The 27,912-nt window shown below is 46.2% G+C and overlaps 1 protein-coding gene across 2 annotated transcripts in view; it reads left to right on the top strand.

Moving 5' to 3' along the window:
- The window catches only part of ABTB1 (ankyrin repeat and BTB domain containing 1), a 96,690-nt gene that overhangs the window by 43,936 nt on the left and 24,842 nt on the right, over window positions 1–27,912 (top strand). For both annotated transcript variants that reach the window (XM_068251532.1, XM_068251534.1), the window contains 4 exons: window positions 1,695–1,854; window positions 7,668–7,713; window positions 9,007–9,123; window positions 15,124–15,239. In XM_068251532.1, the coding sequence (XP_068107633.1) occupies window positions 1,695–1,854; window positions 7,668–7,713; window positions 9,007–9,123; window positions 15,124–15,239 (439 nt within the window). The remainder of the gene's footprint in view (window positions 1–1,694; window positions 1,855–7,667; window positions 7,714–9,006; window positions 9,124–15,123; window positions 15,240–27,912) is intronic.

Genomic DNA, 27,912 nt, shown 5'->3' with positions numbered 1-27,912 from the left:
TTTTTTCTTTTTTCTTTTTTTTTTTTTTTCTTTTTAAAGGGAAGATCCAAGCTTAAAAAAACAAACAAACTGCACTTACCTGGGGCTACCTCCAGCCCCTGCCAGTCGATCGGTGCCATCGCCGCAGCTCCTCTCACTCCCGGTGTCCTGCGCTGAAGAAGCCAACCTCGCCAGGTCGGCTTCATGTGTGCTCCACGGCGCGGGTCACGTGGTGTACGTGACGTCATTGGGTCTCTACTGCGCAGGAGCAGTAGTTCTGCGCCTGCACAGTAGAGACCTGATGTCATCGCATACACCACGTGACCCCCCACCGTGGAGCGCACATGAAGTCAACCCGGAAGCTGACCTGGCGAGGTCAGCTTCTTCATCGCAGGACAAGCAACTTCTTCCAACAATCCAACAACAGTTTGGTGAAGAACAATGCATTTTCCAGCACGATGGAGCACCGTGCCATAAGGCAAAAGTGATAACTAAGTGGCTCGAGGACCAAAATGTTGAAATTTTGAGTCCATGGCCTGGAAACTCCCCAGATCTTAATCCCATTGAGAAATTGTGGTCATTACTCAAGAGGCGGGTGGACAAACAAAAACCAACGAATTCTGAGAAACTCAAAGAAGTGAATATAAAAGAATGGGTTGCTATCAGTCAGGATTTGGCCCTGAAGTTGATTGAGAGCATGCCCAGTCACATTGCAGAGGTCCTGAAAAAGAAGGGCCAACACTGCAAATACTGACTCTTTGCATAAATCTCATGTAACTGTCAATAAAAGCCTTGGAAACGTATGAAGTGCTTATAATTATATTTCAGTACATCATATAAACAACCGAAACAAAGATCTAAAAGCAGTTTAGCAGCAAACTTTGTGAAAACTCATATTTTTATAGTCTCAAAACTGTTGATCAGGACTGTACATGTTAATACATTATCTGTCATTTTACCGCAATGACTTTGCTATACTTTGCTATTTTTTCCCCTCTAAATTTAAAATCAATTTTCTCAAACTATAAGGTCTTTTTGAAAATTTTGAAATTTGGTGTTTCTAGCACATAATGGGGCTTTGCTATTAATCACTAAAGGTGACATCCAGGGAAACCTTTCCCACACTCTGCAAGAGAAATTTAAAATCGATTATCTCAAAAACTATAAGGTTTTTTGAATTTTTTTTCTTGTACCCACTGCCCTCCTCCACATTCCCTGCAAATGTGGTGTTCCTAGCATGTAAGGGGTCTTCGCTATTAGCCCCTAAAGTTGGCAGCCATTCGCCTGCCATTTAAGTCTATAAAGGCCGCTGCGAACAGCCGGTTCACTAACATTTGCGGTAATGTCCGCTACATTCACTAATGGTCAAATAACAGTGAAACTTACTATCAGATTTTTAAGAATATATTTACCGGTATTTGCTACCGTTGAGGAAAAAAAACACATAACTATGAAAAACTTTTTTTTTTTTTTTTACACTTTGACGTGTATCTTCATCTCATGCACATTTCACTTGCCGGCTGTCGGTAAGGATGGCCATTGAGATGCTAATTTTATGCAAATCTGTGTAGCTTGGAAGTGGACCAATCAACCGCAGCAGCTGTCACTTTTAATTGGTCTAGTTCCAAGCTTCATAAAGTTGCATATTTTAAGCGGCACCTCATTAGGAATATTGTCAGTTTGTGGTTAAAACCGTCTCCCCTGTGTGTCTGCAGGCTGCTGGAGCAAGGCACGTACAGTGACACCATGTTCCTGGTCCACGGAGAGTCCTTCTGCGCTCACCGCTGCGTCCTCAGTGCCCGGAGCCCCTACTTTGCTGAAATGTTTGAAACCAAATGGAAGGGGAAGAATGTGATTGCTCTGAAGCACCCGCTGGTAAGATGGTTGCAGCAGCTATACATATGAGATTGTATTTTATACTTATGGTAGGAATGGTTTCCTGCTTCTAGGCAACACTTAAGGTGCCCATACATCTCTTGACTTGGTGGCAGATCGAACATCCGATTCGATAATTATCGAACTGAATGAAAATCTGTGCCACCAAGTGCATGCCCAATGGACGATGCAACCAATTTCAGGGTGACATTGGTCGCATGTATCGATCCGACATGCTGCAAGATGTCAGGCCGTCGTGGTTAATCGGGTGCGCGGCGGTAAGGACGAGCTATATTAGAATGAGGGATGAATGTGACAGAACCCTCGACAAAGTTCCGCCAGTGTATAAATGTGAACTCCCCCCTCCGCTGTACTCGTTAGTCTCAGAGGACGTATGTACCTTAGGTCTTCTTACAAATAGATCTTTTGAGTTTGGGTAAAACAAACCCAGGTGGTTAAAAAACAAACAAACATTTGTTAGATAATTACCTAAGAAGAGTGAAGACTGTGGGTCCTTCAGAGCAGGGGTATTAAACTCAAATACAAAGTGGGATGAAATTGAACATTGGGACCAAGTCATGTTTCAAGTCATGTGTCACATTAATGTCTGGTGGCCACCTTCCTCTGTTATAGAGTTCTCTGTCGTCTAATGACCCACCTCCGTCCACTATACAGTTTTTCCTGGTGTCTCGTGGCCTTTCTCCCTCTTTTATACAGTTCCTTGGTGTCTAGTGACCCCCTTCTTCCCATATACAGTTCCCTGATGTCTAGTGGCCCCCTCCCTTCCTTTTACAGTTCCATGGTATCTAGTGCCCCCCATCTATACAGATTTCTGGAGTCTAGTGCCTCTCCCCCCCCCCCCCCCCCCACCTCCCCTATATAGTTCCCTGGTGTCTACTGGCCCTCCTCTATAAAGTTCTCTGGTATCTAGGGCTTTCCCCCTCCTGAACACATGACTTTCCCGGTCTAGAGTGGGTCAGACATAATGCAAAGTGGAGAAACCACTTGCGGGCCAACTTTGATGACTCTGTGGGCCGGAGTTTGACATGTATGCTCCAGAGGCTTCCCAAGTCTTTCTCAAATCTGTGCGAGTATGGCTGCACCTGCACAGTAGCACAGATGCGCAGCTTCAGCATACTGCACAAGTGCGCCTGTGCTTGCAGGTACAGTATGGCCACACTTGTACATGGCGGGGAGTGCAGCCATGAGAACATATCCGACAAGCTTTTGTGGGATCTGTTCAGATGGTCAGCTGTGGGGATCGAGGAGGACACGGGAAGCCTCTGGACTAAGTATTTACATTTTTCGTTTTTTTTTTTTTTTTTTTTTGCCAACTCTGGTTCACATATTATGGATCCAAGCAAGCTTGCTCCAGAATGTGCTTTAAGGTATCTTAGGTCTTTCCAAAAGATTTGTTGCAAGTCAATATCTGCTGAGAAACGCATGCTGCAGGGCTGGACTTCTGGGAGCTTTGACCTCAGCGTCACGCCGCCACCCACTGAGATCAAAGTTCAAATGTTTAGTTTATACAATTTAATAAGTGTCAAGTTGCCTTTTAAATATAATAGTTCTGTTGTAACGTTTGTTCTTCACAGGTAGTATTATATTACGGCCACTGGGTGGCATCCAGTACTATATTATGGTTGCTTGACTATAAACAGTAGAGGCCTAGCTGTAGCCCAGCCTGCTGTGTTACTGCAGATGGGTTGAGGGAGAGATCAAACTAGTCTATGTAGGCAGTCTATATACAGTGGTTTGCAAAAGTATTCGGCCCCCTTGAAGTTTTCCACATTTTGTCATATTACTGCCACAAACATGAATCAATTTTATTGGAATTCCACGTGAAAGACCAATACAAAGTGGTGTACACGTGAGAAGTGGAACGAAAATCATACATGAGTCCAAACAATTTTTACAAATAACTGCAAAGTGGGGTGTGCGTAATTATTCAGCCCCCTTTGGTCTGAGTGCAGTTAGTTGCCCATAGACATTGCCTGATGAGTGCTAATGACTAAAGTGCACCTATGTGTAATCTAATGTCAGTACAAATACAGCTGCTCTGTGATGGCCTGAGAGGTTGTTTTAGAGAATATTGGGAGCAACAACGCCATGAAGTCCAAAGAACACACCAGACAGGTCAGGGATCAGGTTATTGAAAAATTTAAAGAGACTCCGTAACAAAAATTGCATCCTGTTTTTTATCATCCTACAAGTTCCAAAGGCTATTCTAATGTGTTCTGGCTTACTGTAGCACGTTCTACTATCACCATCTCTGTAATAAATCAACTTATCTCTCTCTTGTCAGACTTGTCAGCCTGTGTCTGGAAGGCTGCCAAGTTCTTCAGTGTTGTGGTTCTGTGATGTATCCCCCCCCCTCCAGGCCCCTCTCTGCACACTGCCTGTGTATTATTTAGATTAGGGCAGCTTCTCTTTTCTCTCTTATCTTTTACAAGCTAGATAAATCCTCCTCTGAGCTGGCTGGGCTTTCACATACTGAGGAATTACATACAGGCAGAGCTGTCTGCACTCTGCAGGAAGAAACAGCCTGACACTTCAGTGGAAGATAGCTGCAGGGGGAAAGAAACATACAAATGATCTCTTGAGATTCAAAAGGAAGGGTGTATACAGCCTGCTTGTGCATGAATGTATTTTCTATGTGTGGACATACTGTACATCAACCTACTTCCTGTTTTGGGGGCCATTTTGTTTGTTTATAAACAAACTTTTTAAAACTGTTTTTAACCACTTTTAATGCGGTGAGGAGCGGCGAAATTGAGTCAGAGGGTAATAGGAGATGTCCCCTAACGCAGTGTTTCTCAACATTTTATTGGTATGTACCCCTTTTAAAACCCTGTACTCTCCAAGTACTCCCTGGCATAGTAAACATTATCACAAGTACCCCTTGACAAATATAGATTTCATTGTAGTACTTGATAATTAGTTCTAAACTATTTCCAAGCATTTACTATTGCTTTTATTCAGCTAAAATACTAATTTGGTGTTGTTTAAATAAGTTGTTATTCTTGGAGCCCGAGTACCCCCTGGAACCATCAGAAGTACCCCCTGGGGTACGCGTACCACACGTTGAGAACCTAGGCCCTAACGCACTGGTATGTTTACTTTTGTGCGATTTTAACAATAAAGATTCTCTTTAAAGCAGGCTTCGGCTACAAAAAGATTTCCAAAGCCTTGAACAGCCCACAGAGCACTGTTCAAGTGATCATTCAGAAATGGAAGGAGTATCGCACAACTGTAAACCTACCAAGACAAGGCCGTCCACCTAAACTCACAGGCGGAACAAGGAGAGCGCTGATCAGAAATGCAGTCAAGAGGCCCATGGTGACTCTCTGGACCAGCTGCAAAGATCTACAGCTGCACATCACTCTGAACACACCATCTCCACTGTCAAATATGGTGGTAGCATCATGCTCTGGGAGTGCTTCTCTTCAGCAGGGAGAGGGAAGCTAGTCAGTTGATGGGAAGATGGATGGAGCCAAATACAAGGAAATCTTGGAAGAAAATCTCTTCGAGTCTGTGAAAGACTTGAGACTGGGGCGGAGGTTCACCTTCCAGCAGGACAATGACCCCAAACATAAAGCCAGGGCAACAATGGAATGGTTTAGAACAAAACATATCCATGTGTTAGAATGGCCCAGTCAAAGTCCAGTCGAGAATCTGTGAACAACAGTTTTCAGATCTTGCCACAAACGCTGTCCATCTAATCTGACTGAGCTGGAGCTGTTTTGCAAAGAAGAATGGGCAAGGATTTCAGTCTCTAGATGTGCAAAGCTGGTAGAGACATACCCTAAAAGACTGGCAGCTGGTATTGCATCAAAAGGTGGTTCTACAAAGTATTGACTCAGGGGGCTGAATAATTACGCACACCCCACTTTACAGTTATTTTTTATTTAAAGGAATACTGTAGGGGGGTCGGGGGAAAATTAGTTGAATTTACCTGGGGCTTCTAATGGTCCCCCGCAGACATACTGTGCCCACGCAGCCACTCACCGATGCTCCGGCCAGTCTGAAAACCACTGCATCTGCGTTGCCGTGTCCTCACTCCCACTGATGTCACCAGGAGCATACTGGGCTTGTACTATACACTCCTGGTGACATCAGCAGGAGTGAGGACACAGCAACACTAGCACAGTGGATTTTAGACTTTAAAGTCTGAAATTCCAGAAGTGAACCGGAGGCGGGGCCGGAGCATTGGGGAGTGGCTGCGCGGGCACAGGATGTCTGCTGGGGACCATTAGAAGCCCCGGGTAAGTTCAACTCATCCCCCCCCCCCCTATAGTATTCCATAAAAAAAAACGTTTGGACTCATGTATGATTTTCATTCCACTTCTCACGTGTACATCACTTTGTATTGGTCTTTCATGTGGAATTCCAATAAAATTGATTCAGGTTTGTGGCAGTAATATGCCAAAATGTGGAAAACTTCAAGAGGGCCGAATACTTTTGCAAACCACTGTAGCTGTCTGTTCCATCAGTTTGTAAGAAAACAGGATTGAAGCCTGACGAAGGCTATTCAGCTGAAAGCTTGCTTAGGCCTCAATCCCATTGTGTTCCGCTTACGTGTCTGTTCGTGTTGGGCTTTTTTTGAGGCGTCTTTTCCTCTCCCAGGGCTTGGGTGGGGGATGCGGTTTTGTTAAAAGCGCTTTTCTAAGCACTTTTCCCGATCGGTTTTGTAATTCACTCACTGAAGCAAGTCAGAAAGTGAACTCTTTGAACCGGAAAAGAATAAATGCAATGTATTTATTCTTAAAAACGCAAACACAATCACTGCACAAAGCGATTTTGTAAGTGTTTTGCGTGTTGCCTATTCCATCCATTGAGGTGGAATCTAACACACACGCACGCACGCACACACTTTCAGGGCGATTTTGAAAATCGCCAGCGCTTAAAAAAAACACAACGGATCTATTGTGAACGAGCCCTTACTCTTATTCTTTTAAGTTAGCCAATAAATGGTATCATCCTGATTCAAAACTTATTGCTTTCACTGATTGCTTACATAGTAGTAGCAATAAGGTATTGCACCATGTTAGCTGTGTACAGAAACACTGTAATAGGGGGGGGAGATAAATGCTTACCCCAGTAGTTGGAAACCTCCCAATAGGCCAGAGATTTCCCAGATCCCCGCTGAGCCCACCTTTCCAAAATAGGGTCCTTCTTCCATTTCTGCTGCTCCTCTGGTCAAGCAATACTGAACTGGGCTTGCATGAGTAAGGTCTGCCGATTCCCAGCATAACAAAGCCACTCATGCATGTTTCTCCCTCTGTGCACGAGCGCTTAGTTCTGCTGGGCATGCTTGGAGTGTGGCCACAAAAAAACGTATTTGACCAGCTTTAGTCAAACACGTTTACAGGGACCCAGCACTGGAATGGTGGGCAGCAGGGGGATCCGGAAAGCATATGGACTATACAGAGTCTTCCCACTGCTAAGTTAAAGTACACTTGAAGTGAGAGGGATATGGAGGCTGCCATATTATTTATTTATTTAAACTGCAGATTGCCTGGCTGGCCTACTTATCCTGTGCCTCTAATACTTTTACCATAGACCCTGAACTGGCATGCAGATCAGGTGTTTCTGACTGAAGTGGGACTGGATTAGCCGCATGCTTGTTTCAGGTGTGTGAATCAGACACTACTGATGTATGACAGATCAGCAGGACGCCAGGCAACTGGCATTGTATAACAGGAAATAAATATGGCAGCCTCCATATCCCTCTCACTTCAGGTGTGCTATAATGTCTGTGATAATGGAGAATCATGTCTGCTGTGTAGTAAAATATCTCTTTATTTCTGCAGATAAACCCAGCAGCCTTTAGCTCCATACTCCAGTACCTGTACACAGGTAGGTGACTGGGAGCCATGATATTGGTGGGGATGAAAGTAAAGCTGTTCTGGAAATGATGCAGAGGCTGACCTCCTTCCTAACATGCTCTCCACATGGCTGCCATGATGAATTATTGCTTTTAGCCAGCAGAATCTGAATGCGTACTCTGCATACCTGTTCTGGGGGAGGCTAAGAGCACACTGTCAGTTTCTTCCGGTGTGCATTTTTCTGCACACCATAGGCTTGATTCACTTAACCGTGATAACTGATATCACGTTTGCGCTAGCGGTTTGCATGCATTATAACGCGCGTAACGTTTTGCACGCGCTAACGTGCTGTCATTTACCTCCGCTCCCCCGCTTCCGGCATATCGCTGCTCCCCGCCCGCGTTCCCTTCCTCCCCACCTCCATACTCGGATTGGATGAAGCTTATGGAGGCGGGGAGGGACCGGCGATATGCAGGAGGCGGGGGAGTGGCGGTAAATTACAGCACAAAGGTAAACAGCCAGCTAGCGACAAGTTGCATGTCGCTAGCGTGGCGGTTTTTATAATGGGGACAGCAGAGCGCAGGGGTGGTGGAGGGGGCCTGCGGCCACACTATACGGACACAGAGGATAGGCACTGTATGCAGAATATGCCTCTGTGTCCTAATATTCATGTCAGAGACTTTGCTAGATGCATGCATAACTCGATCGTCGCCGATTCGCCGCTACCGCAATCAGTGCCAGGCAGCGCTGAGGGGTGGATCGGGACTCCCTCAGGCGTCCATGACCATTGCGATCGTCGCCATGGCGACGGGGAAAGCCGTGCAGGAAATCCCGTTCTGAACGGGATTTCTTGGTTGCGCAGATCGCCGGAGGCGATCGGAGTGGGTGGGGGGGATGCCGCTGCTCGGCGGCTATCATGTAGCTAGCGCTAGGCAGTGGGGGTGGCTGGGTGACAAACGGTGCAGGAGGTGGAAGTAGCACTGCAGGCAGTGGGAATGGGAATAGATAATGCAGGCAGTGTGGGTGGCAGTGCATGCAGTGGGGGTCACTTGGTGACAGTACTAGGAAGTGGCATAGTGGGAAACATCAGAATAGGTGACCTGGTCCTACCTCTGTCTGGTGGTAAGCAGCATTAGGACTGCTACATGATTTAAAAAAAAAAAAATTAATAAAAAATGCTGTGCTGCCCCCTTGCCGCAAATATAGGAACGGCAAGGGGGTTAAAACGTGTTTTCTGAGAAGGGAAAGAGGCTAACATAGTTTGAGTCTTGATAATAATGTTGTATTCAGAGTCGAGGCCTGCTGTAATGCTTGCTTATCACAGGGCGGCTGGACATTGATGTGGAGCATGTGGAGGACTGCAAGAGGCTGGCTAAGCAGTGTCGGCTGCAGGATCTCATCGATGAGCTGGAGGAGAAGTGCAAGAAGGTCTATGAGTTTGGTAAGTCTTTATCAGACTTTGTATTAGCAGCCATAGACTTCTCAGTACTGAACCAGGAGAGACCTGTTATCAGCTCAATCATTCACTCTAAAGCGGACCTGAACTCAGAATGTCCTCTCTGCTCTAAATGTGGCAAAACAATTGATTTTACTCTGATTGGACTCTGATTAGAGAGGAATCCATTCCTACCACACATAGCACATCGATTTTTCAATAGATATCGGTAGGGAATATATTGAAAAGTGATTGAACCGCAGCTTGCACTATTCGATGAAATGCAAAGATGTGGTCTAAAAAACTTTTTAAGAGCAAACTTTCTACAGGATCCAATATTTCTACAGGATCCAATATATTAAATTCGGTTTGATGTAAAGTGTTTTCTCACTTCAGGTTTGATATTTACCTACATAGAGCCTTCCTGGTCCTCCGTCCCTCCTGACATTCCAGTGCCGCCCCCCTTTGTAGTGATATGCTGGAAGAGCACATATGCAGGGCCGGCCTTTGACCTGAGCGATCGCTCAGGGCGCCGGCTTCCAGGGGGCGCTCCTGCCACCCTGGCCGCATATCTGGCTCCTGGCTGAGGGCTCCGGCTGGGTGGTCTCGCTCTCACTGCACCTCGCCCCGCCCCCTGGTGCCGCTGGGGGTGATGGGGGCGAAGTACTGTGGCTGTCCCATGTCTAAACACAGCCTTCCACATTCTGCTGCGGGGTTGAATTATTCAGCCCACAAGAAGACCCATCGGCACGTTCCTGGGTGCTAGCTTCACCTCCTAAGCCTCCTAAGGAATAACAGGCTCTGCCTCCCTCATGTCTGCCTGCATCAAGGGAGCTGTCACTCTAATAGTGAAGCCCGCCCAGCTTCCAGCCTGGGGAAAGAGGGTCAGCCCCCTGCATGTGGAGAAGAGCTGGGCTGCGAGGCTGGAGGGGAAAAGAGGCTCTGACTTTGTAAATGCTGCCTGGCACACTGGCAGTCCTAATGCTGCTTACCACCAGACAGAGGTAGGACCAGGTCACCTATTCTCTGTTTCCCACTATGCCACTTCCTAGTACTGTCACCAAGTGACCCCCACTGCATGCACTGCCACCCACACTGCCTGCATTCTCTATCACCCAGCCATTCCCACTGCCTGCAGTGCTACTTCCACCTCCTGCACTGTGAGTCACCCAGCCACCCCCACTGCCTGCACTGTGAGTCATCCAGCCACCCCCACTGCCTGCACTGTGAGTCACCCAGCCACCCCCACTGCCTGCACTGTGAGTCACCCAGCCACCCCCACTGCCTGCACTGTGAGTCACCCAGCCACCCCCACTGCCTGCACTGTGAGTCACCCAGCCACCCCCACTGCCTCGACTGTCACCCAGCTAGACCCCACTGCCTGTCGCTACCCACACTGTCACCCCCAGAACCTGTCGCTACCCCGCACTCACCCAGCCCCCCGCACGTACTAACTGTTGCTTTCTGCGCTGTCATCCAGCCACCCCCAGTACTCGTCACTACCTGCACTGTCACCCAGCCTCCCCCCACACTACTTGTCGCTTCCTGCAATGTCATCCAGCCACCCCTTAGGTACCCGTCACTACCTGCACTGTCATATGTCACCCTCCACTCCCTGTCGCCACCTGCACCGTCACCCAGTCACCACCCACTATCTGCACTACCCGCACTGTCACCCAGCCACCCCCAATATCTGGTACCTGGCAGCCACCCTCCACTACTCTTCGCTTCCTCCAATGTCACCCAGCCAACACCCACTATCTGGCACTCAGCCACCATCCACTACCCGTTGCTTCCCGCACTGTCACCCAGCCACCACCCTCACTCAGCCACCCACCCACACTGCCAGTTGCTACCCCCACTGTCACCCAGCCACCATCCACTACCTGCACTGTCACCTAGCCACCACCCACTACCTGCACTTATCTGTCACCCAGCTACCACCCACTATCAGTCACTATTCACGCTGTCACCCAGCATCCACTACCTGCACTTATCTGTCACCGAGCCACCAGCCACTATCCACACATTTGTCACCAAGCCACCACCTATTACCCGTCACTACTTGCACTGTCTGTCACCATCGCTACCTGCACTGTTACTCAGCCACCATCCACTTACTATCACTACCCACACTATTTGTCGCCCAGTCACCAGCCACTACCTGTTGCTACCTACTACCCACTATCTACCACTACCTGTACTGTCATTCAGCCACCACCCTCTGCCTATCACTAACCGCCACTCGCTCTCTGCCACTACATATACTGCCATCCAGCTACTATCAACTGCCTGTCAGTACCCACCACCACTTTCTGCCACTACCTGCACTGCCATCCTGCCATCACCCACTACCTGGACTGCCATTCAGCCACTGCCCTCTACCTGTTCCTACCCACCACCCACTATCTGCCATTACCTGTCACTACTTCTCACCACCAACTTCCTGCTACTAGCCTCCCACTATCTGTTACCCACTACCTGTCACTATCCTCAATCCACTATCTCCCACTACCCGCCACCTACGATGTGCCGCTACCAGTGACTCATCCACTACCTCCTACCAGTCACTTTGCACTATCTGTAGGGGAAATGTTTGCTGCTTTTCATGCGTCAGAAGTAACTTTGACTGCATTTCGTGTATCGGAAGTAATTTAATGTGTGGAAGGTAGTTTTTGCTGCATTTCGTGTGTTGGGGTGATGTTTGCTGCATGCCATGTTGTCAGAGGTAACTTTGGCTGCACTTTGTGTCAGAGGTAATATTTGCTGCATTCTATGTGTTGGAGGTAACATTTGCGGTTTTGCATGTGTTGGAGCTAACATTTCCTACATTCTATGTGTTGGAGGTAACGTTTGTTGCATTTATTATTTACATTTGCATTTGCGCTGGGTGTTTTTTTTTTTTTTTTTTTTTTTTTTTTTGACGCTCTCTTTCCCCTGCTGTGAGTTGTGCGATTAGACTTGGGCATTTGCATTACTGATGCTTCCCTCTTCGGAGGCACTCTGGGACGCGAGTATGAACAAAGCCAGTCACATGACTACAACGGGGACAGCACTGGAACGAGGGGATGGGCCGAGGACCAGGAAAGATCTGTGGTAGTTAGAGCCTTTCCTCTACATAAGAATGTATCTAATCTGAAGTCCGTGTTCTCCCTTCCAGTTTGCTGTAAAGGTGTGTTTGGTTTTTTCAGTTTTTTTAGCAAAGGTTGCAAAATAAAAACTTGAGTTGTCAACTCTTTATAAATGCCAGCTAGAGAAAAGGGAGAGTGTATACAGAGGGCTGAGGAGATCCTGCATACCAGGCAGCTCCGGGTGTAAATGTTGGTGCTCTGCCCTCCCCTCCACTCTCTCTATGCCCACAGTACAGGGGTGCATTCAGAAAATAACAGCTGTTTTTAATAATCAATTAAGGAAACCTTGCGTTTTTTTATTTTAGACACACTGGCCCTTATTCAGTTCACCTTTTCTCTTTGGTGATATTTTCACACCTTATCAACAAAATGCCTTTTAAGCCAACAACCAGCAAGAAAATACTAAAATAATTTTGACAATCCTTCATGTTAATGCTGCTGAACAAGCTGGTATTGGCATTCTGCAGTCGTGCTAAGCAGTGCAGGGAGAGAGGAGGTTAACTTGACACATGCAAGTTAAATTACATAGAAAGAATACCTTGGGTGGCACATAAAAGCAGATGGCTTTTACTCTTTCGTTGACCCTCCAAGTTATTAAAAGCAGTACAGAAAATGGCCACCGGAGTCCGCATCCATGGACAAGTGTGTGTGTGTGTGTGTGTGTGTGTGTGTGTGTGTGTGTGTGTGTGTGTGTGTGTTTTTTTTTTTTTTTGTTTTTGTTTGTTGTAGCCCTATAGCAACTATTATGGGGCTTTAGAAAATGGCCACCGTAGCAGCCACTGATTAGCAGCCACCACTGTGCAAGCAGCAGTTACAGCCACTGATTGGCAGCCACCACTGTTGACGCAGCAGTTAAAGCCACTGATTGGTAGCCACCACTGTGCCATCAGCAGTAACTGCCACTGATCGGCAGCCACCACTGTGCCAGCACCAGTAACAGCCAATGATTGGCAGCCACCACTGTGCCAGCAGCAGTTCCAGCCACTGATCAGCAGCCACCACTGTGCCAGCACCAGTAACAGCCACTGATCAGCAGCCACCATTGTGCCATCAGCAGTAACAGCCACTGATTAGCAGCCACCACTCTGCCAGCATCAGTGTGTCACTGAACATTTGGGGTGATTTGCCTGGACTTGAAAAAGTTTGGGAACCACTGTCTGACCATCCATCCCTTGCAAGTGTTTTTTTTTTTTTTTTTTTTTTTTTTTTTTTTTTTTTTTTTTTTTTTTTTTTTTGCTCGATGTTGTTAAACTTAAAAAGGAAAGGTAAAAAGGGAATAAAAAAAAATCATTCTAGCCTCCTCCTTCTGGTCACAGCAATGATAAGTAGGTAGTGGCCCAACCAATGAAATCTACATTATGTTTCCATAATGAAGAGAGCTGAAATGGTGGGACTGTAACAGAAGTGCCAGAGCACAAGAGACCCTAAGAGAGGTACTGAATCTTATAAAAATGGTCTTAATGCCCCAAATGTTATACTTTTTACATAATTCCCCTGTATGGTTACCCAAAAAAACAATTTAAAATATTTTGATAAGATGTTTAGAGATTTGATATGGAACAAGAAACAGCCCCGAATTAAACGTGAACTTTTGCAATACTCTAAAGAGGAAGGTGGGTTAGCAGTTCCTAACGCATAGATATATTTTCTTTCAGCACAGATGCAACATTTAGGAGGATGTGAACAAGAAGATTTGGCAGAATCAACTAGGAATCTTTTAAATTATTGGTTGAGCTCTAAAACAATTTATGAAGCATTAGAGGGAGGTAGAGTCAATATGTTACAATCCAAAATGCCTACATTTATTCTCATGCATAAGGTATGGCATAAAGTCAGGTTCCTGCAACAGGTTACTGGTTTTACAATATATACTCCCGTCTGGCGAAATTGCGAACTAACGGAACTGGCGGGGTTAGATTTTGGGCAAATTTGGGAAGAAGCAGGGGTGGATAAATTGTCAATGGTATGGAGTGGGGAGGGTCTTGTACCTCTAAATTCAATTGAACATATGTGTCACTCTGTTCCCAAGAGAGCTCTGCAATTTCAATATTTACGATTTAAGCACGCAATTAAGAAACAGGCAGAGACATATAAGTTCAGATCTCAATCATCCCCTGTACTCAATATGGTGGCCCAAGCAATGACCAAACAAGGCCTTATCTCCCAATGTTATCTTCTGTTACTTGAGGATTTTCACCGGAAATTCCCTCTGAAATGCAGAGATATGTGTACTAAAGATATTCCGACCCTATCGGATCAAGATTGGTTGGAGACTCTTCAGGCTGTACCCCTGTTATCAGTAAATGCTACCCAAAAGTTTACACAGCTTCAGGTAGTTCATAGGTCTCATTACACACCGAAACGACTATTTATTTAAAGCGGAATATAACCCTGCATTTCAACTTTGCTCTAAAACATTATTTACAGCAAATTATATGCAACCAGCATTTTTTTTTTTTACTAGACCAGCATTGGAAGGGTTACACAGAGTTTTAAAGTTCCTGGAGATTTCTGCAGACGCATCCAAAGCTGAAATAGATGCATTTTGTTTACATAAATGTATCTAAGTGTTGAATGTGACTCACTCTCTCTGACTGAGCTGGAGGACAGCCAAAGTGTGTAACATTCAACACTTAGATACATTTATGTAAACAAAATGTATCTATTTCAGCTTCGGATGCCTCCTAATGACAAGAGACCACTGCCTCCTAGTGACAAGTGACCATAAATACACATTATAGCAGTACTAATTAGAAGCAAGGAAATATAAGTAAGAAGTGAAAAAATGTGCTCAAATAAATTGACCTGGGGCACTTGCAAACCTCTAAATAAATTGGCTGCTAAAGGATTAATTAACTTTGTGTTTGTCCCACAGTATCGTCCAAACCAGGAACATGTGTGAAGGTTCTGACCGTGGAACCGTCTGGAAATGGACGTCTTCAGGAGGACTTGGCGATCCTGGCAGACTGCGCTCTGCCAGCCGAGCTGAGGGTACCTTTATTATTATTGATTGATATAGCCCCAGCATCTTCCATGGTGTTGTAGTGCAGAATTCAAGGCATAACAATACAATATAAACAATACAACAGTTAATACAAGACAATAGTGCATTACAGCTGATGTAGTGGACAAGTCATCTACTGATGTTTACACGGGTGGGAAGTTTGCACAAACATTGCACAGCATTGAGAGACAACAGGGGAAGAGAGCCTGGGCCAATCAGCCTTACAGGCTCAAGGTTTAAGGGCCCATTAACACTGTAAATTGAAAAAAGGTAGCGCTTGGCGCTACCGTTTTGTGTGGGTGATTTTATCTTCCAAGATTTAGAGAGATCGTGATCATTGCTTCATTAAGCACTGTACCGCTATTGCTCCAAAATCGCGGCAAAATGCTGGATGTTTTGCTTTTGGCGCTAATAACAGTGGACATGAGGACTGTACGCCGTTAGATGCCTAATATTTACAATGTACAGGGGACAACCGTGACACTCGGCTGTCCCCTGGGAGGTTCAGGAGCGATGCCTACGACAGCCGATCACTGTCATTGGCTGGCGGGGGGAGGGAGGGGCAGAAACAAAAAAAAAATAGTACATTTTATTTTAAAAAATGAGAAATTAATAAAAATAGCCTGCAGCAGCGATTAGAGCCTACCAACAGAAAGCTCTGATGGTGGGCAGAAAAGAGTGGGGGGGGGGGGGGGGGGGAATCACTTGTGTGCTGAGTTGTACGGCCCTGCAGCTAGGCCTTAAAGGAGTTGTCAGGGGAAATAAAGTAAAATGAATGGTACTTACCGGGGGCTTCCTCCAGCCCCAAGCTCCCAGGACCTCCCTCGCCGCAGCTCTGCCCGCAGCCGTTTGCCGGAGCTCCGACCCGCTCCCCGGCGATGACGTCAGAGCGACCTGGAGGTCGTTCTGTACTGCGCCTGCGCGATCGGTGCTGTCAATCACCGCCACGTGGGCCGGAGCGGACTGCGCAGGCGCGGCCCACGTGGCTGTGATTGACAGCGCCGATCGCGCAGGCGCAGTACAGAGCGACCTCCAGGTCGCTCTGACGTCATCGCCGGGGAGCGGGTCGGAGCTCCGGCAAACGGCTGCGGGCAGAGCTGCGGCGAGGGAGGTCCTGGGAGCTTGGGGCTGGAGGAAGCCCCCGGTAAGTACCATTCATTTTCATTTTACTTTATTTCCCCTGACAAGCTGCAGTGGCTTAATTTGTAAAACATAGGCTGGTCACTAGGGGGGGTAAAGCCTGTGGTGCTTAGGTGGTTAAAGAGGCACAGTAGTGACATATAGTAGAATGCTGTAAATAATTCAGGATACCCATTTTCCTGGTTTCAGCATCAGAAACCCTTCCTATATCTATGCATTGCTGTAAATTGATCTGTAGCCCTGACCTTCCAGTGATGCTTAAAGGATACCAGAGCCCAACACACAAGGAGAAATGGGGGAGAAGGCATGTAGAGGGAGCTGTTCTGATGCCTACAGTGTGCGACACGTCACTATTGACGTCATGTGCAAAGTGCTCCTGGCTGCGAGCGTCACGCGCTGTAGGATGCGCCCAACCGGGCCAGCGCAGGCACGGTGATGCCAGACTCCAGGGGCCTGGAAGAGGCCAGCGCAGGCACGGTGATGCCAGACTCCAGGGGCCTGGAAGAGGCCAGCGCAGGCACGGTGATGCCAGACTCCAGGGGCCTGGAAGAGGCCAGCGCAGGCACGGTGATGCCAGACTCCAGGGGCCTGGAAGAGGCCAGCGCAGGCACGGTGATGCCAGACTCCAGGGGCCTGGAAGAGGCCAGCGCAGGCACGGTGATGCCAGACTCCAGGGGCCTGGAAGAGGCCAGCGCAGGCACGGTGATGCCAGACTCCAGGGGCCTGGAAGAGGCCAGCGCAGGCACAATGATGCCAGACTCCAGGGGCCTGGAAGAGGCTGCCAGAAGGGCATCTGGTATGAATGGAGGGCAGAGGAGAACGGGGGGAGTGATGGGCATCAGGACGGCTCCCCCCTACATTCCTGTTTCTCCTAGTGTGTTGGGCTCTGGTGTCCTTTCACCTAGGCTGATTAGATATGCAGAATTCTCACTCCCAGAGCACTCTGGGGCGCCAGGTGTATTTCCTATTGGCTTTAGGACTCTCAGTAAACAAACATTCCACTGACATCACCTGACAGATGTCGCTGCCTGTGATAAATTTAAGAATGTAAATCGGGATTAGGCAAGATTTTACAATTGGCAAACGCTGGCTACATCATTTATAACCACAACAAAAAATGTAAAAAAAAAAGTAATTGTATTTGTTTTTTGCTGCAGTTCCTCTTTGAGGACCTGAAAGAGGTTCTTGTCTCCTGATCTAAATGAATATACTTTTAAAGGTGCACTGCAACACCCCCCCCCCCCCCCCAAAAAAAAAACTAAAAACATGGGGTATACTTACTTGAATAGGGGAAAGCCACTGGATCCTAATGAGGCTTCCCCCATCCTCCTAAGCCCCAGGGATCCAGCACCGGCAGCCGCCGAAACTACAGTTGACAAGGATGTCGGCTGTAGAGCAGGTGCAGCAACTGTATAAGCAGACAGAGGCGCAAAAAATGAGGAGGCAGGAGGTGCACTTACCTCCTCCAAGCAGACACACAGGAGTGTTGTGTATATTCAAAACAACAAAAATGTATTTATATACTCCAGAAAGTGCAACCCGCTTCGCGGGCATCTCCCGCTTCATCAGGCAATAGAAACTGAGCATAAAACTGTAGGACAGAAAAGGCTGGCTCAGTGAGATGTATAGAGTTTGACATAGTACATAATATGAGCATACAAAATCTTTTTCAAAATATATCAGACATTCAATATTGTCTATGGGGGAAAATAGTTAGAGGGGAACAAGGGGAAGTGCAAAGGGCGGTGGAAGATGGGAGGGAAAAAATAAGGGCGGGGAGTTTGGGGTGCAGTAGCTTCTGCTATATTTACCTATCGCAATCCTGCAGTCTCATTAGCGACTTTCTGATCGGGCTCAGGCGGGAATAGCCGAGCCCAATCAGGTCTGCTCTATTGCACAGGTGCGAGTCGCCTGCGCAGTAGAGCAAACCTGATCATGCTCAGCTATTCCTGCCTGACGAACACAGTGAATCCAGCGCAGGAGACCTGGACGCACAGGGAGTAACTTTTGCGCCGTCAGAAGACGGAGCTGAAGTTGCTTTTAAAACACAATAATTTGGCTTCCAGCAATTGCTGAAGCTAAATTCTTTCATTCTCCACCATCCATGGCAGCCTGGAGGAGGAATAGTATTTACCACGGCCGGGACTTGTGCAGCAGCAGGATCAGCCATACACCGGCTGTATCCTGCGCCCAAGTCTCCGGCGCCGATTACATATGTACACCCACCTGAACCCGATCAGAAAGCTGCTACTGAGCATGATCTCAGTAGGTAAATATACACCTTGTCTGTGTTTGGGGGATGCCAGTGCTGGATCCTGGAGGCATAAGCTTTGTACACACGCACTGCAAAAGGAAACGAGGGGTCCGCCGGACCCTCCCGCTGGGCGGTCTTTAGCCGACAGTATGCGCGTGTGTATGGTGGGCTGGAGAAAGCCCCAGGTAAGTTCAGATTTAGTTTTTATGCACTGCTCGGAGTCCCTTTAACCTCCCTGGTGGTAATGACGAGACTGTCTCATTGTTAAAAAAACTTGCTACAAGTGGTATTGATGAGCTAGGTTCGTCTATGCTGAAAACAGGCCTGGAAAGAGTTATAATGGTGTTTGTGCACCACCTACTGGCAGTAGGCACATATTTCAGGCAGCATTACAAAAAAAATGAAAGTTCTGTTTTCTAATACCATACTGTATATTGTACAGAGAATGACCCTTATTGCCACACTGGTCTGAACTTGACCGTGACGGACTATAACGACTACCATGGCTAAGAGTTGTGCAGCAGACCAGAGTGTGTACAGTGGCCCAATGACAATCCCTAAAGATCTGGCATGTCGGACCTTGCATGACCCAGCGGCATTGTTCTTTGCACCTCCCCACCCACTGAAAGCCGCTAACTCAGATGCGCTTGTCGTCCAGCTGGATGTTGCAATCACCTGCCCAGAGTCTCGTCCAAATGCTGTTCTGTAAGCATGCAGAAAAGCATTTGTCGACTTTCAGCAGCGATTCCCAGCAATCGTCATTTTTCATCCCACAGGGGAACACAGGAGTGCGGTGCTAATAGACCCCAGAACGACCAGACCCTGCTGCTCCCAGACAGTGGAAAAAATAAAGATCAAAATGCTGCTTTTACATAAACGGCGGTAAATGACGTGCAAGTGTGCGTGTAAACTGGCCCTTAGTTGTTGTACCACACGAGAGATGTTTTAGGTAAACCCTGTACGGTATTTATTTCTGCATCTGTAGATGTATTTCTTCATCCATATTTGAGGAGGATTTTTCTTTTTTGTGATTAAAAAGTTGAAATTTGAAATTAATTTTTTGACCTGATTCTGTTTTGAAACTTTTTTTTATTAATGGATACTAGACCCTTGCTTGATGGATTTTTAGTAAGTAGCAAGCAAAAATTTCACGATAATTAATTGAACCACTTTTTGCAAAGAAAACTTGCAGAAATGGAACGCTAGGGAGGTCAATAATACTTCATGATGGATTTGAATTGGTGCGGTCTCTTTGGCCCAGGTAACCATGGAACTGTTCCAACCCTGTCTTTTGTCCATTCCTACAGTGCAGTAGCCATTATTCAGTTACACATACACTTTCAATACCTGTCCTTCTCAGGGTGGGTGGTGGGATTGATCGTTGTGCAGACAGGAGTCTCTAGTGTACTGTGGAGAGGGGTGGGGTGGACAAGCAAGAGAGCCCTACTGCAGGGACTGCAATAAAAGAACAAGAGGTTGGTCATTTGTGATGCAACATGACATATCACGGACAGCATCCTCAGTGGCATCTGGGGACAGCTGTACTCGCAACAGATTCCCAAACCTTCTCTTGGCCAACTATAGGCTGATAAAGAGTGTAATATCTGTGTATATGGACTTGATACTGCTGCCACCTAGTGGTCATGATCTGCCTTTCAAGTTGACCTGAACTCTTGCACTGGACAGAAGGTATAACTTGAGAAATGCACCCTGTACGTATCTACAGAGTTGAACCTGTTTAATTTCCCCTCATTTGTGACTAATCACAAGCTGTAATCTGATCTCTGCCCTCTATCACATGACTGCCATGGCAGATGAGCTCATTTGAAAGCACAGGATGTTAACAATATGTCTGCTTTCATAAAAGCAGGAAGTAGAAATAGTGCAGACTTATTGCAGGGGTTGTATCTGCTGTAACAAAGAAATGTTTTTCTTTGAAGCTTATTACGCTGTTGTGTATCCTTTTAGAGCAGAGAGGACGTTCAGTGTTTAGGTCCGCTTTAATATCGGCTAAGAATCAAATCCTTTCATTCACTGCCTGCAGCACTTGTTTGGTAATAATATTGGGAACCTTACTTTTTGACTTCATTATTATGTAGTGATATTGTACGAACAATATAGCAGCAATATATGCAGCACTTTTCAAACGCCATCGTTATCTCACTGGCTGTCCTCAGAGGAACGTTCAATCTACTCCTATCATTATCATAGGCTAATATCCTGCCATATTGTTGTTGTTGATAATAATAATATTATTACAGTACATAATCCTGTCACTGACTGTAGTCAAAGGAGCTTACAACCTATTCGTACCATAGTCCTGGTGGAATGTCCTACCATGTCATTATTATCATATTTAATATTTATATAGCTCTGAAACCCTCTGCAGTGTTTACGGAGTACATGGTCATGTCACTGACCTCAGAGTTACAGATTGCCCAGCAAGCTCATGGTGAACCACAGAACTCCTAGGGATTGTGTATGGGGCTAAAAAGGACCAAAAAGCCTGCTTTACTTAAAGGGAAGGTCTAAGCATAATAAAAATAAAAAAGTCCACATACCTTGGGCTTCCTCCAGCCCCTGGCAGCCGTCCTGCACCCTTGCCGCAGCTTCGGTGGCTCCCAGTCCTTCCAGTGCAGATGCCGACCTCGCCAGGTTGGCATCTGCTTGCGCTTTACCATGCGGCTCACTGAGTCGCACGGAGGTCATCCGGACTGTACTGCGCAGTAGTGTGACTCTGAGAGCTGCTCGCGCAGGGGCAGTAGGAATCCTGCGCTGGAGGGGACCCCGGGCCACCTGCGGGGAGCAGAGCTTGCGGCAAGGGCACAGGACGGCTGGCAGGGGCTGGAGGAAGCCCCAAGTAAGTGGATTTTTTTATTTTTAAGGTACTCTGTTTTGCATAGTGTTTTAAAAAGGACACATCAAAGTATTTGCTATTATTTAGGTTTAAGTGAGCATAAGATGTCTCCCACAATGCATCACTGCTTATTATGCAAATCATCCCTAGAAGTTCTGGTTCACCATGAGCTTTGCTTGGCAATCTGTAACTCTGAGTGTTTGAAGTCCTACCACATTGAGCCACATTAATCCATGCCATGCACTGATGAGGACAAGCCAGTCTGAAACCGTCTGTATGCATGTTTTATTGTGGCTCTGTACAATTAACAAGATGACACATTATTGCATTCCAGCGGTTCTGGAGGTGTGTTTAGCTTACAGTGACTGTCCTCAGAGTTACTCACAATCTTATCCTTACCATAATCACATGTCCATTGTAGTCTATATAGCCAATTTAGGGGAAGCCAATTAATTATGTACCGTATTTATATAGCACTAACCACTTCTGCAGCACTTTACAGAGTACATAGTCATGTCACTGACTGTCCTCAGAGGAGATCACACAACTGTCTACTACACTATTATAATTTTTTTATCGCCATATTGTAGTTTTTGATTCAGTGGTCCAGAAATGTGCAAATCAGGTGTTGGCTGCATGGTTGTTCCTTTTGTGAGACTCTGGAGGTACTGAAGGAAAAGTATTTATATGACAGCCAGTGCACTGGCTGGAAGTAGATATATATGACTACTATATAGAAAAAAAGAACAGTAAGCAGTTCAAATCTGACAGAACCAACAGGTTTTGGACTAGTCCGTCTCTTCATGGGGGATTCTCTGGGTTTTCTCGGTTTTCAGAAGCATTTCCTGAACGGCAGTTTAGCTGCCAAAATAGTAAGATACTAGTCAGACTCCCTACTCACTTTGCACACTACTGCGCCTGCGCAGAAAGCCGCGTACACAGATGTGTAAATGAAATGATCACTTAGGATACAGAACAACCATGTTAGGGCCTGTTTCCACTATCGCGGTTTCCGCCGCGATTCCGCAGAGTTTCCCCGCACATGAATCGTACGGGGAAACTGCCATAGGGGATAGCGGCGCCGCGGCCGAATCGCTTGCGGGAGTGATTCGGCCGGAACCCCCCCGCAGAATTCGCGGCAGAAGCTGCGAATCCCATAGCCGTGCATCGCACGGCTCATGGGATTCGCCTGCGATCCCGCCCACCCGCTCAGTGCTGGCGTGCGTCTGCGAGACGCACGCCGCACTAGTGGAAACGAGCCCTTACTTTCCCAAGCGGGGCTTCTGCAGCTAAATATTCAATGAAAAGAAAACACTGGTTAGATGATCTAAAGCAGTCCAGCTGAAGGCGTTTAACAGCAGGTTGAGGAGATGAGGCTGCTGTTTGGCCTCATTTTGCTGTTCAGTCTGCAGGAGGCAGAGCACAAGCTAAACTGCCTGAGATAATCAGTTTGGCTAGAAGGTGATGCATGCAATGGCTGGAGAGGGGGGCTCCTGACCACATCCTTTAAAAGTGAATTGACTTCAGCTGATTAATGACTTTCTGCAGAGAGGAAAGCCAGCTCTGTCAGGGTCAATTCACTAATTCTTGCTACTCGCCCCATTTGATCCGATGCACTGTCGGGCAGGATATCACAAAAAGCCACATACAGGTGAAGTCATTGAAAAAAGCTTATCTGTATCCCTTTAGATGTGCAGATCTATAGACTGATGCAGACAAGAGCCCTCTAGTAACATGCATGCGCATCTAAAGGGATGCCAGGGAGTCACAGGACAGAAACCAGAACTGTGTATGCAGCCCAGTTATAGAAGAACCTACACCACAGCTGGTGAGACATTACCAAGCAGTGCATAGTGGATTAAACATTTTTCGGTAATTTACCGCAATTTTACTGCGTGTGAGGAAACACACACGTACACACACATAACGCGTACACACACACACATAACACGTACACCACACACACCACTCACACGCATAACTGAACATAATTATTTGAAGGTTGACTTTTTTTGTTTTAAAAACACTTTTTTTTTTTTATTGGTCGGATGAAATATGCTAATTTTTTGAGATAGGAAATTTGGGTTTTCATGAGCTGTATGCCAAAATCATCAATATTAAAACAATAAAAGGCTTGAACTACTTCAGTTGTGTGTAATGAATCTAAACTATATGAAAGTCTAATGTTTATCAGTACATTACAGAAAATAATGAACTTTATCACAATATGCTAATTTTTTTGACAAGGACCTGTACATACAGGGTGCGATTTTCTATTTTCCTTCTGTCCTGTGCAAGAGTTCAGATCCACTTTAAGTGTCTGCACAGAACCAGGATAATATTTGTACCTGGAGTTTGGCTTTAATACTCTCTGTGGTTTAATTTAGTTTTTTCCTCTTTGCAAGGCATCGCTGCGCACTGAACTGCCCGTTCCTATATTCCCCTTGTATCTCATCAACAGGGACACAGATGGCAGTAAAACCATAGCAGAGGTTATAGCCCTCCCCCTCGTTTATCGGAACACAAACATACAAACCATAATTGTGGTAATGAGGCTGCTCGGACTTCCATAGACGTGGCCATCTGGTGGTAGAATGGTTAAGCAGTATGCAGTGATTGCTCTGTGGTAAATGGAGCGGCGCCCGGCTGTGTGTGTGTGGGCAGCGGGCACAGCCTGAGCCTGTTCTGTGCCCGGGCTCCATGCTGTCAGCTACTCATGTCCAGCGGCCTCAAAAGAATGGCCTTTAATCCCATTTGTAGGTTAAACGAGACACAGAAACGTGCCGTTTGTCCCCTTCCTGTGGGATTTCTGCAATTACAGAAGGAGAGGCATTTTGCAACCACATGAGACATTGGCAGCAGCTATTAATGTCTTAACATGCCCCGGCAGCCCTCTCCCTCATGCCTGCTAAATATAACTTCCTCGCTGCCACAGTTTAGGAACAGAATGTATTTCTGATGATGGGCCGACTCTTAGACCCCGAGGCCTACTGGCTTTATAAATATCATGGAGGAGGCAGGGGCGTACCTAGAAATCACTGGGTCCCCATGCAAAACTTTGGATGGGGCCCCCTGCCCCTTAACTTCGCTTTCTGCACAGGTAAACTGAGAACCAATGTTATTCAGTTGGCTAGTGCACACTTGAATGTGTTTTCCCCATGCAGATAAATACAGACAGCAGTGAAGCACTGCACACATTTTCTCTATTCATTACATTAGCTTCTGTGATAAAACGTGCATGTTTTCACACATACAGACACACATGGTGTGCAGAAAACCGACAGAGGAGTGTGCTCCCAGCCTCAGCTTATTACACTTGCTCTGTCATCTCTGATGGAGCAGAACTGGCTCTGCAGCCTTCTCCAACATCACTACAGTACACAGTACTTAGGAAGGGAGTGGAGAGGCTGGGGAAGAGCAGCGCTTTACACAAGACCCTGCTGCACACTGAATAGGGACTGTCCACAAATCTTTGTCTGCAAAACTTTGTATGAGTCCTTATCAGTGGCTGAGCAGATGCAGTCATTAGAACAATTGTGAAGAGAGCAGAAAGTGTTTTTTTTTTTTTTTTTTTTACTCTCTCTCTGTGCCCTTAGTTGTCAGTCTCTCGGGACAGGGAAAAAAAACACTTTTTTTCCCCTCACAGGGCCTCCTGTGTCTTATGGGCCCCCTTGCAGCTGCATCCTTTTGCTGGGACTATTGTTATGCCCTTGGGAGGAGGGGCCTCTGAACGGTCCGACCTGGAGAAAGGGAGAGTTTTTGTTCTCAGCAACCCGTGAATAAGATTTGTGCTGGTTCTGTGATACTGTTATGTTTACTTAGGCCCAGTTTACTGTCCTGATCCCAGACTGACGACCTGCCTTGGACGTGTGTAACATAGCCTGATTACACCTTTCCCAATTCTATGTCCGTCACGTGAAAAATGGCTGCCGCCAGGTGGCGCTGTTGTCGGATAAAATCTGACACCATGTCTGCCCCTTAAAGAGGAACTCAAGTGAAAATAATGTAATAAAAAAGTGCTTAATTTTTACAATAATTATGTATGAATGATTTAGTCAGTGTTTGCCCATTGTAAAATCTTTCCTCTCCCTGGTTTACATTCTGACATTTATCACATGGTGACATTTATACTGCTGGCAGGTGATCTCAGTGGAAGGAGTTGCTGCTTGCTTTTTTGGCAGTTAGATATAGCTGTAAACGGCTGTTATTTCCCACAATGCAACAAGGCTCCCACAGTGTGATGTCAGCACCATGGTCCTGACATCACACTGTGGGAGGGGTTTCACAACCATATCAGCCGTACAGAGCCCCCTGATGATCCGTTTGTGAAAAGGAAAAGATTTCTCATGGGAAAGGGGATATCAGCTACTGATTGGGATGACGTTCAGTTCTTGGTTAACGTTTCTCTTTAAGATCAAAAAGCATCAAAGATTAAGTTGGTCACTTTAGTCGCTGCCGAACCTGTCCTTTGTCGCTACGCTAAGCAGGGCTGTGGAGTCGGTCCAAAAATCCACCGACTCCGACTCCTCAGTTTAGGATTCCTCCGACTCCACGACTCCGACTCCTCTAATTTGCATATTACAATTTTGTTGATTAAAAGTATGTAACATGAAATTTGTCTCTTAACTGCCAACGCTTAGGAATTTTACAAGACAACTGAAGTGAGAAGGATATGTAGACTACTATATTTATTCCCTTTAGACTAAAACTAGTCCTTGGTAAGAGTACTTGTAAAAGGTACAAACCGGAACAAAGAACATCTATCAGGCCCTAGGCACTGTAAGTGTGGGTACATGTAAGAATGATGTGCAGGTACTCTGCAGGGGAATGAGGAGATTGTAAACAGACAACACCTCTGTGTTCAATGTGCACAGCATTCTCAGTGGATTCCCTGCAGCTCTGTGGGGAGTGCATATGTAGAGTATAGTACTACTGTGTAACAAAGTAAACCTGAGACAGATGAAATTAAAGTTTTATACATACCTGGGGCTTCCTCCAGCCTCCTTCAGGATAATCAGTCCCTCGTTGTCCTCCTCCACCACCTGGATCTTCTGCTATGAGTCCAGGTACTTGAGCCACTCAGGTGTAGTGCGCATGCACACACTCCGCCGCCAGGAGCATACTACACCTGTGCAGCACTATTGCGCAGGTGCAGAATGTTCCTGGCTGTGGGAGCGGCATGCGGCTGGACATCGCTGACTGGCTGAATTACCAGGACTCATAGCAGAAGATCCGGGTGGTGGAGGACAGTGAGGGACTGATTAGCCTGAAGGGGGCTGGAGGAAGCCCCAGGTATGTATAAAACTTTACTTTTCATCCGTCTGTTACCCTTTAATTTGTAGGCACCAAACCAAATTTTAATAACATATCAAATTATTTGATTTCATCAGCAAAGGGAGTGCATACATTTGCATAAATCGGCATCAATGCAGAATTATTTCCATCTCGTTGACCATCTCTATTAGTGACATGGCTACACATCAGGCTTTATACTTACAGCATAGAGGTTATTTAGTATATATAAGAGATTCCTGTGTACACATCATATATACAGTCACAATCAGATATGTATATCTGACTTTAAAAATACGGGGACTGCTTTATTGAAGCAGCACAAGTAACTAATTTTGATTGGTTTATTTCATTTTTGTGGACTAAGCACAGCTATTACTGTATATATACTGTATATATACATTATTTTTAATGACTATTATCTGAGAAATAGAACATTTTATCATATTTTCTATTTTAATTAGTTACAAATTCATTAGGAGTCGGAGTCGGTGCATTTTTTCCCGACTCCGACTCCAGGCACCCAAAATTGCCCGACTCCACGACTCCGACTCCACAGCCCTGACGCTAAGTAATTTTAAATATTACGTGGGCGCTTTTGGACTAAGCACTAGGGGTGCCATTGCCAGATGTATTCCGATATAGCGTCACTCTAGGTGGATCAAAGTGTTGGACAAAGTCTGACACTGATCATCTCCAGCACCCCCCTGGACAGTGTAATGACAAAATTATGCTGGTGCATGCGTAGAAGGGGGGGGAGGTGGAGGTAGAGCTACAGCATAAGAGCTGGTGCAGTTCCGCTGATTTCCATCACCCTGCATGATCGTCAGGGCAACCGTTTCAGAGACGAGTGCCGTTCAGACACTCTGGCTGTATCTAAGCAGTCTATACTGTCCTGTTTAGAAGTTGGTGAGCAAGCTATCGGCGTCCTGTGATTATTATTGATATGTATTCCGTGGCCCTGTACAAAATAAGAAACTAACATGGGGTACATAATACAGACAATGGTGTACACCAATATACAAGATACATAATTACAAGTGACAAAATACAAACATGATACAAAATACAGAATTGGTAATGACAGTGATAAAAGTAACATGATGAATAAAATGTA

The sequence above is a fragment of the Hyperolius riggenbachi genome, chromosome 9, assembly GCF_040937935.1.
Source record: "Hyperolius riggenbachi isolate aHypRig1 chromosome 9, aHypRig1.pri, whole genome shotgun sequence".
NCBI lineage: Eukaryota > Metazoa > Chordata > Amphibia > Anura > Hyperoliidae > Hyperolius > Hyperolius riggenbachi.
This window is presented reverse-complemented; position numbering and strand designations above follow the sequence as displayed.